This window comes from Triticum aestivum, chromosome 2B (assembly GCF_018294505.1).
Source record: "Triticum aestivum cultivar Chinese Spring chromosome 2B, IWGSC CS RefSeq v2.1, whole genome shotgun sequence".
In the NCBI taxonomy this organism is placed as follows: Eukaryota; Viridiplantae; Streptophyta; class Magnoliopsida; order Poales; family Poaceae; genus Triticum; species Triticum aestivum.
Window position 1 is genome coordinate 42,051,541 of NC_057798.1, and position 9,560 is coordinate 42,061,100.

A 9,560-nucleotide genomic window follows, 5' to 3' on the forward strand; every position below is an offset into this window, starting at 1 on the left:
GTGGCTTAGTAAGTTTGCGGAGGACCATAAACTTGAAACTTCAGAAGTAGAAAAGATTATAGAATGCAAAATATGAACTAATTACACAAGGTAACTTTGAACAACTATATGTTGCATAACACCGCAAGCACTTGCAATGGTTGCACAATGAAGCATTCGCGTTTGTACCGTGCTTCCAAAAAAATGAATTTGTTGCACAAGGCAAGAACTTAAGATGACACGAACATAAATTGAACCGATTATGCAGCATAGCATCGAATTCTCTAGACTGAAGTTATGTACCACTTATAATTTAAACAAGCCAATCTTTTGTCCATGAGTCCATGGGCTCCTAGTTGGGCTAGGAGGAGAGTACTGGCCCATGAAAGGGTGATTCCCTCCATTACACTGATGAATCGAAGGGAGTAGGTCGAAGTAGGCTACCAACGAGTTTGAAAAAAATCTATGAAAATAAATGGTTACAATTTAAACCAAGTCTATTATTAGTGAATATTGATGGAGTAACCGATACATATCCATAGAAAAATAAGACATATCATCAGACAACCATTCATTGGATATAAGCAAATCCGTTATTAATGAAATATCATGAAACAATAAGTGTCTCCTTATCTGGAAATTGGACATGCAATGATTGTAAATTAAGTAACTATTAAAAAACATTCATGGAAAAATTGATATATAGCCAAATACAAAGAAAGATCATCAAATCAGCCATTCAATAAATGTTGAGCGAACGCGTACAAGAAATGGTCTAAACCATTCTATAGAATTTTTTTTACCTCTACTCTATATATAGCATTGCCCAGGTCACACACAAGTATAAGGAACCACAAAATTATAAGTTTTGTTGAAGGAAGACAGTTCCTTGTACCCATGGCTTCTGGTCAGGGTCATGTTATCATACCAATATTTCTCTTATTTTCATTTGCTCCTTATTACATCACTTTGGCCGAATCAATAGATCTGGGTGGCAGCCTACAAACAAATGAGAAGGTAAAATTAAATTTACTTTTAGCTTGTCAAAACATATAACCCTTTCTAATATTTCTTATGTATCCACCACGTTCTTGTACCTACATGACCACTTGATCATGAAAAGTACCAATATTTGTATTCTGTTGTAATTATTCTCTGTCAGTTATGTCGCCAATTAGATATTAGAACACCACATGTGCAAGGAAATAATTATGTTTTGTGGATTTGGTACAACAATCGTCCTAACTTTCCAGAAAAAACATTTTCTAGGATGGCACTCTTTCAGGATCCAACCCTTTTCAGCTCAACAGGAGAATGAAAACTGATGGAAAAGGCAACACCATATCTCATGTACGACACTCCCTCCCTCCCTCCGTGTTAGATTTGAATCCTATTTGTTTTGTTATGTGATGAACAGGAAGGCGTGAAGGAATTTTCCCAAATCGTTAGATCTTCAGTTCCCAGAAACATCAATCAGAGAATATGTATAAATACTAAAATTGCACACTGTGGAAGTACTTCTAGAGACAAATGTATGCATATGATTTTATAGTAAGTACTTTACCTATGTCCAAAATTATAACTTTCGTAACAGCAGGAAATAGTTGCTCAATCTAGATTACATGCATGAATGGAACTACGAATATGTTTCTCTTCAGCGCAATCTACAAAATTAATGTACCACACCCAATGGATTCAGAAACAGATCTTGTTTTTTCGCAAAAAAGGAAAGAAAAGAAAAACAGATCTGGTTTGACAAGGAATGCAATATACTACCTCTGTTCACGTATATTAGGCCCCCTTGTATTTTGGATCCAACTTTGACTAAAAAATGTAAAGTATATGCTACAAAAAGTATATTGTTAGACTTGTATTTGAAAGAGGTTTTCCACGGTACAATTTTTGTGACATATAGTGTAAATTTTATTAGTTAAAATTCATGTCAAAACTTTGGTCCAAAATAAAAGTGGGCCTAATAAACTCAGACAGAAGGAGTACAAAATTAATGCACTACACTCAATGGATTCAGAAACAGATCTGGTTTGACAAAGAATGCAATATACAAAATTAATGCACCAAACCCAAATGGATCCAGATACAGATCAAGACAAGTAATGCAATATATAAAAATCAATACACCACACCAAATTGATTCAGAAACGGATCTAGCTCCATTCATGCTCTATGTATTACTAATCCCGATGTGCCAACACTTAGCTTGGACTTGGAGTGTACATCGTATTTCCTTACCGAGAAGTTCCATGTATGCATGCAATATGTAATACTAATCCTGATGTGCCAACACTTAGCTAGGAGTTAACCAATACATCGGCATGACCCATGCACCTTGTTGAGAAGGATTGTTCGAGCCAAACCTACTTGGTTAAAGTATAGGAAAATCCTGATAGCGTCCAGAGGATCACCTAAAAGCACCACGTTGTAAGTTCTAGGAAGAAGAGCATCTTATCGCTGGCAAGAAGCTACCTTAATGTTGTAATTTGCTTGTGCACTAGTACAATTTTTTCTGATTATTCACTAATTTGAGCTACATCTTTATATAAATAGTATGCAATGTGGCACACGGAGCCAGGAAAATTCTATGGTCTTCGAGCTGAAATGAGTATATGGGGTTCACCTAATCAAGAAAACTCTCAAGACTCCGGATCAGCCATACAGATCTATTGTCAAGAAGGGGAACACTACAGCTTAATTGAAGCAGGGTTTCATGTACATACATATCACCCATTCTGACAAACTCAAATGCTTTTCAAGAAGTGCTATTTAAATTATGGGTTGGCTTGCAGGTTTCCCCCTCTTTGTATCATAACCGAGATGTTCGATTCTTTACATACACGACGGTAAGTGTATACCATGCCATTCTGATAAAGTACATAATGTTGAGGTGTCACTAAACCTATCCTTTTTTTCCTCTTTGGACTCGTTTATATTAAGTATAGCTATGTATACATTAACATTAATACATGTCGCCTTGTACCATTTCTCAGAGGGACACCAAATCTGCAGGCTGCTATAACTTGCAGTGCCCAGGATTTGTCCCTGCAAGAGGAGCTGCACTAGTGCCTGGCCAAGCTATTTCTCCCCCGTCAATTTATGGCCAAGCCGATCACTACGCCAGGCTTAGCCTAAACAAGGCCCCCCCTGTTGTCCTAGTAGATATCCCTAATTCCCTATAAGATTGCATTGGCATGTGTTCACAAGAGATTCCTTGCAAGCTATCTAGTTTCTTTACACTTATGTAGCATGAAAAATATCATTTATGACCATCATCCCTTGTTTATTGTATACTGCAGGATCCGAACTCTGGGGATTGGGTGGTGTATCGACACGATTTAGACAGTCCATCATTCTTGGGGCATTTTCCAGGACAACTTTGCCCTGGAGAATCACGAATACAAGCCCTGACAGGATTTGTGAATTACCTAAAAAATACACATGGCCCTCCAATGGGAAGTGGTCAGTTCCCGGATGATGAAGATGATAAGAGATCTGCATACTTTAAGCATATTAAGATCTACGATGCCAACGGCCATGCTCGAGACCCAATTACAACTCGCATGATTAAGTTAGTTGACAGGCCAGATTGCTACAAAGAAACTGACTTCACTGTTATAATCAATAGGGGCTACATATTTTACTATGGTGGACCAAACGGTTGTATTGGTTGAAGACACGAGTTTTTCATGCCTCTGATGATGTAACAAATCATAAACTATTATCTACAAATGGTTGTATTGGTTGAGGACACAAGTTTTTCTCGGCCTTGATGACTTAATAAACCATAAACTATTTTAAATATATTGAAGGACAAACAAGAACCCATGTTTTATAGAGAAAACCCAGTGAGGTAAATTCCATTTGGTATTATATGATGGATTACTGTAACTTCGTCCAGCCTATTATATTAGCTCTTAGATTATTTGATATTTGGCATCACACTTATTTTTTGATCAAGCTGTGTTCTGACAAAAGGTGGAAGGGCAAAAACGGGATAACAAAAGTTCTTGATATGTAATCTATAATAAGAGTAATAGAACAACCGTAATTTTTTACCGGCAGCTTACAAAATAAGCACAATGCAACTCAGTTCAGAAACTGCAAAGTAATTCTATATCTCTTGATACTTTAATTTTTGAAACAAGATAATCAAAAAGAGATGGCGAGAAAGCTTGTGAGTGATCCCTAAACTAAATAAAAATGTGAAGATGGAAAAGAGGAAAATATTAAACTAGTGAAAATCTTGGAAACTAATTTACTAAGATCGATCTTACTAGATTTTATCTTTACCTTTACCAAAATGAAGGATGGCATCGACAAGCGCCGTTGACACTCGATCTGGGAGAAATGTTTGAGTACACAACATCTCGCGTAGGCGGCTAACGACGACTACAAAAGCTGCGACATGTATAGGCAGATTATTGACATGAGGATGTGTCTCCTTCCCCTTGACGCTGAGGGGTCGCGCTGCTGCAGCCGCAGCGCTGGTAAGCATGTCAAAAGATGGCAGATGATGGATCAGTTTTATGCCTAGCCAGTTTATATTATCTTGTAAATATTTCATGTAATTAAGAACCTATGAACCTCTGTTACTTTATCATTTAATGTTTTTATGCATGTTTAAAATATTTCATGCGACGGTTACACGAGGCCAATGTGCAGCTGGTAAAACTTTCGAATATTGAAATCATTCACCTACAAAAATGAGTAGGCGATGCTAGGCAAACTCAGCCGCTGACTTTGACTGTACTGTAGTAGACTTTCTAGCCTTTTATTTTAGAACCCTTTCTCATGTTCTTTCGTCCATCAAGTTGGCGACCATCAGGTCTTTAGTAGCGTTGACAAAGAAGAAGAGCGGGTGAAAAAAAACTAGAGTTCCCAATAGTGAGACCATTGTGTAAACAATACCACACACGGCTTCTTAGGTGTAACTGTCTGCCATGGCAACATATCTCACATGATTCATCAAAATGAACCGCCTGTTACAAATCACAGACAAGTTTTTCAGCACATTCATCTGCTATGCAGAACACACGGTTCGTTCAACCAAAACGTGTGTGATAGTTTAGTTCATCGCAAATGCTTCTTTGAGAAAACTGTGTGCAAGGAATCGCACACAGTTTTCTTCCTCAATCGTGTGTGATGTGTTGGCCATCGCACATGGTTTTATTTCTGTAACATTTGTGATGTCATGATGTTATCGCACACAGTTCGACGCTAGCGTGTGCAATAGGTGGGGCTTATTAGCACCGATCTGCACAAGTGACAATGTGTGCAATGTCTAGGAAGAAATCAGCAAGTCTTGGAACTACACTACGGAATGGTGAATGGCATATCAAATCAGGTTCAGACACAATCATGGAAGGTTTAAGAAAATAAAACCAAGAGAGCATTCAGATAACTTTGATGACAAGTGCAGCATCGACTGGAGCATCAAACTCATACATGGTAAGAGTTGGAGGGCAATCTACAATTCTGTCACCTGGTTAAAGAAATATCTGCAATTGCAGCATTGATGATTACTCAACTTTGAGACGGAGATTTCAACAAAGAAATAGGTGAAAGATGAGGTACAAACTAACCTCATAATTAGGTCGATTGGCGCATTGGCACCACATCCAACAAGCATGTGCGCCTTTTCAAGCCTAGGATCTTCAGCGAGAGCAGCACACAAGTGGCGCCTTCAGGATCAGGGTGCACATAAGGGAATTTCAAATTTCCTAATGCTGTAGCTACCTGTACAGATATAGTTATCCATTAGATACGGAAAAGGGGGAGGCATTGATTCCACAAACACCTCACGAGCGCAAGGGAGTCAATAGCCTGACGGATTGGGGGGGGGGGGGGGGGGGGGGGGGTGATACCTTGGAAGGGCAGGATAGGTTGGTACGGGGTGAGGCTCCTGAGGTGGTGCAGGAGGCACCGCTCGGCCCCGGCTTCATGTCAACCACCGCCGCAAGTCCCTCTACAGGAGCTCCGGACGCCATGCATGGGGCAGAAGGACACCCACGACGCCTGTCGGTGTAACCCCTCGCCTGAAAAGGGGGAGACGGCCGGCGACGGGTTTCTGATGCAGGCTCAGACGCAACAGCCCATCAATGGCGCTGTTGGTACCATAGACGCCCGGCTCAACATCTCTTTCAGCATTCTTGCCAGAGTAAAAGCAGCAAACTGCAAGCGCTTGAAATTCTCTAGCAAAAAACCACAAAGACCTGAACAGATTATAAAATGAAACGCTGAATCAGTTACACAAGAAAGCTCTGAACAACTATGTGGCATAACACTGCAAGCACTTGAAATAATGTAGCGTAAAACCACAATTGCTTTGAACTGTGTAACGCCCTTGCCGTTGGCCGAGGAGGACCGCTGGATTTGGGGCTCGTCGCCGATGAGATTCGAACGAGAGAAGGGGATCAGCGCGAGAGAGAGAGAGATGCGGACGCAACCAGAGAGAAACAGAGGAGAGAGTAATTCAAATTTGTTGGGGAACGTTGCAGAAAACAAAAAATTTCCTACGGTTTCAATAAGATCAATCTATGAGTTCATCTAGCTGCAAGAGAGAGGAGTGCATCTACATACCCTTGTAGATCGAGCGGAAGCGTTCAAGAGAATGGGGTTGAGGGAGTCGTACTCGTCGTGATCCAAATCACCGGAGATCCTAGCGCCGAATGGACGGCACCTCCGTGTTCAACACACGTACGGTCAGCGTGACGTCTCCTCCTTCTTGATCCAGCAAGGGGGAAGGAGAGGTTGATGAAGATCCAGCAGCACGACGGCGTGGTGGTGGATGCAGCAGGGATCCCGGCAGGGCTTCGCCAAGCGTCTGCGGGAGGGAGAGGTGTAGCAAGGGGGGAAGGGAGGCGCCAAGTGCAAGGGTGCGGCTGCCCTCCCTCCCCCCCTCTATATATAGGGTCCCCAGGGGGCGCCGGCCCTAGGAGATGGGATCTCCTAGGGGGGGGGGGGCGGCCAAGGGGGGTGCCTTGCCCCCAAGGCAAGTGGAGGCGCCCCCTCCCCTAGGGTTCCCAACCCTAGGCGCAGGGGGGGCCAAGCGGGGGGCGCACCAGCCCACCAGGGGCTGGTTCCCCTCCCACTTAAGCCCATGAGGCCCTCCGGGATAGGTGGCCCCACACGATGGACCCCCGGGACCCTTCCGGTGGTCCCGGTACAATACCGATGACCCCGAAACTTTCCCGATGGCCGAAACTCGACTTCCCATATATAATTCTTTACCTCCAGACCATTCCGGAACTCCTCGTGACGTCCGGGATCTCATCCGGGACTGGTTTGCTGCAGACAAATATCTCTACAACCCTAGCGTCATCGAACCTGAAGTGTGTAGACCCTACGGGTTCGGGAGACACGTAGACATGACCGACACGGCTCTCCGGTCAATAACCAACAGCGGGATCTGGATACCCATGTTGGCTCCCACATGCTCCTCGATGATCTCATCGGATGAACCACGATGTCAAGGATTCAAGCAACCCCGTATACAATTCCCTTTGTCAATCGGTATGTTACTTGCCCGAGATTCGATCGTCGGTATCCCAATACCTTGTTCAATCTCGTTAGCGGCAAGTAACTTTACTCGTACCGTAATGCATGATCCCGTGACCAGACACTTGGTCACTTTGAGCTCATTATGATGATGCATTACCGAGTGGGCCCAGAGATACCTCTCCATCATATGGAGTGACAAATCCCAGTCTCGATCCGTGTCAACCCAACAGACACTTTCGAAGATACCCGTAGTATACCTTTATAGTCACCCAATTACGTTGTGACGTTTGATACACCCAAAGCACTCCTACGGTGTCCGGGAGTTACACGATCTCATGGTCTAAGGAAAAGATACTTGACATTGGAAAAGCTCTAGCAAACGAACTACATGATCTTGTGCTATGCTTAGGATTGGGTCTTGTCTATCACATCATTCTCCTAATGATGTGATCTCATTATCAATGACATCCAATGTCCATAGTCAGGAAACCATGACTATCTGTTGATCAACGAGCTAGTCAACTAGAGGCTCACTAGGGACATGTATTGTAGTCTATGTATTCACACGTGTATTATGATTTCCGGATAATACAATTATAGCATGAATAAAAGACAATTATCATGAACAAGGAAATATAATAATAATCCTATTATTATTGCCTCTAGGGCATATTTCCAACAGTCTCCCACTTGCACTAGAGTCAATAATCTAGTTACATTGTGATGAATCGAACACCCATAGAGTTCTGCTGTTGATCATGTTTTACTCGCGGAAGAGGTTTAGTGAACAGATCTGCGACATTCTGATCCGTATGTACTTTGCAAATATCTATGTCTCCATCTTGAACATTTTCACGAATGGAGTTGAAACAACGCTTGATGTGCCTGGTCTTCTTGTGAAACCTGGGCTCCTTAGCAAGGGCAATAGCTCTAGTGTTGTCACAGAAGAGAGTGATCGGCCCCGACGCATTGGGTATGACTCCTAGGTCGGTGATGAACTCCTTCATCCATATTGCTTCATGCACTGCCTCCGAGGCTGCCATGTACTCTGCTTCACATGTAGATCCCACCATGACGCTCTGCTTGCAACTGCACCAGCTTACTGCTCCATGATTCAACATATACACGTATCCGGTTTGTGACTTAGAGTCATCCAGATCTGTGTCGAAGCTAGCATCGACGTAACCCTTTACGATGAGCTCTTCGTCACCTCCATAGACGAGAAACATGTCCTTTGTCCTTTTCAGGTACTTCAGGATATTCTTGACCGTTGTCCAGTGTTCCTTGCCGGGATTACTTTGGTACCTTCCTACCAAACTTACGGCAAGGTTTACATCAGGTCTGATACACAGCATGGTATACATAATAGACCCTATGGCTGAGGCATAGGGGATGACACTCATCTCTTCTTTATCTTCTGCCATGGTCGGGCATTGAGCCGAGCTCAATCTCACACCTTGCAATACAGGAAAGAACCCTTTCTTGGACTGATCCATATTGAACTTCTTCAATATCTTATCAAGGTATGTGCTTTGTGAAAGACCTATGAGGCGTCTCGATCTATCCCTATAGATCTTGATGCCTAATATGTAAGCAGCTTCTCCAAGGTCCTTCATTGAAAAACACTTATTCAAGTAGGCCTTAATGATGTCCAAAAGTTCTATATCATTTTCCATCAAAAGTATGTCATCTACATATAATATGAGAAATGCTACAGAGCTCCCACTCACTTTCTTGTAAACACAGGCTTCTCCATAAGTCTGCATAAACCCAAACTCTTTGATCATCTCATCAAAGCGAATGTTCCAACTCCAAGATGCTTGCACCAGCCCATAAATGGATCGCTGGAGCTTGCACACCTTGTTAGCATTCTTAGGATCGACAAAACCTTCCGGCTGCATCATATACAGTTCTTCCTTAAGATGGCCGTTAAGGAATGCCGTTTTGACGTCCATCTGCCATATCTCATAATCATAGTATGCGGCAATTGCTAACATGATTCGGACGGACTTCAGCTTCGCGACGGGAGGGAAAGTCTCATCATAGTCAACCCCTTGAACAAGCCG

At 42.6% G+C, this 9,560-nt stretch overlaps 1 protein-coding gene across 1 annotated transcript; it reads left to right on the forward strand.

The window, feature by feature from the left end:
• The first annotated feature begins 1,998 nt into the window (after positions 1 to 1,998).
• LOC123038899 (uncharacterized) lies at positions 1,999 to 3,665 on the forward strand. The gene is made up of 5 exons (XM_044462290.1): positions 1,999 to 2,019; positions 2,545 to 2,706; positions 2,784 to 2,837; positions 2,985 to 3,131; positions 3,291 to 3,665. The coding sequence occupies exons 1-5, from the start codon at positions 1,999 to 2,001 to the stop codon at positions 3,663 to 3,665; spliced, it is 759 nt and encodes a 252-aa protein (XP_044318225.1).
• Positions 3,666 to 9,560: the final 5,895 nt, after the last annotated feature.

What these genes read in the sequence shown, in the direction of transcription:
- LOC123038899 (XM_044462290.1), top strand. Translation starts at nt 1,999, where the DNA reads ATGGATTCAGAAACAGATCTG. An exon ending in TGGATTCAGAAACAGATCTG is followed by an intron (nt 2,020 to 2,544) that starts GTTTGACAAAGA and finishes TTATATAAATAG; the next exon opens with TATGCAATGTGGCACACGGA. An exon ending in CCAGGCTTAGCCTAAACAAG is followed by an intron (nt 3,132 to 3,290) that starts GCCCCCCCTGTT and finishes TGTATACTGCAG; the next exon opens with GATCCGAACTCTGGGGATTG.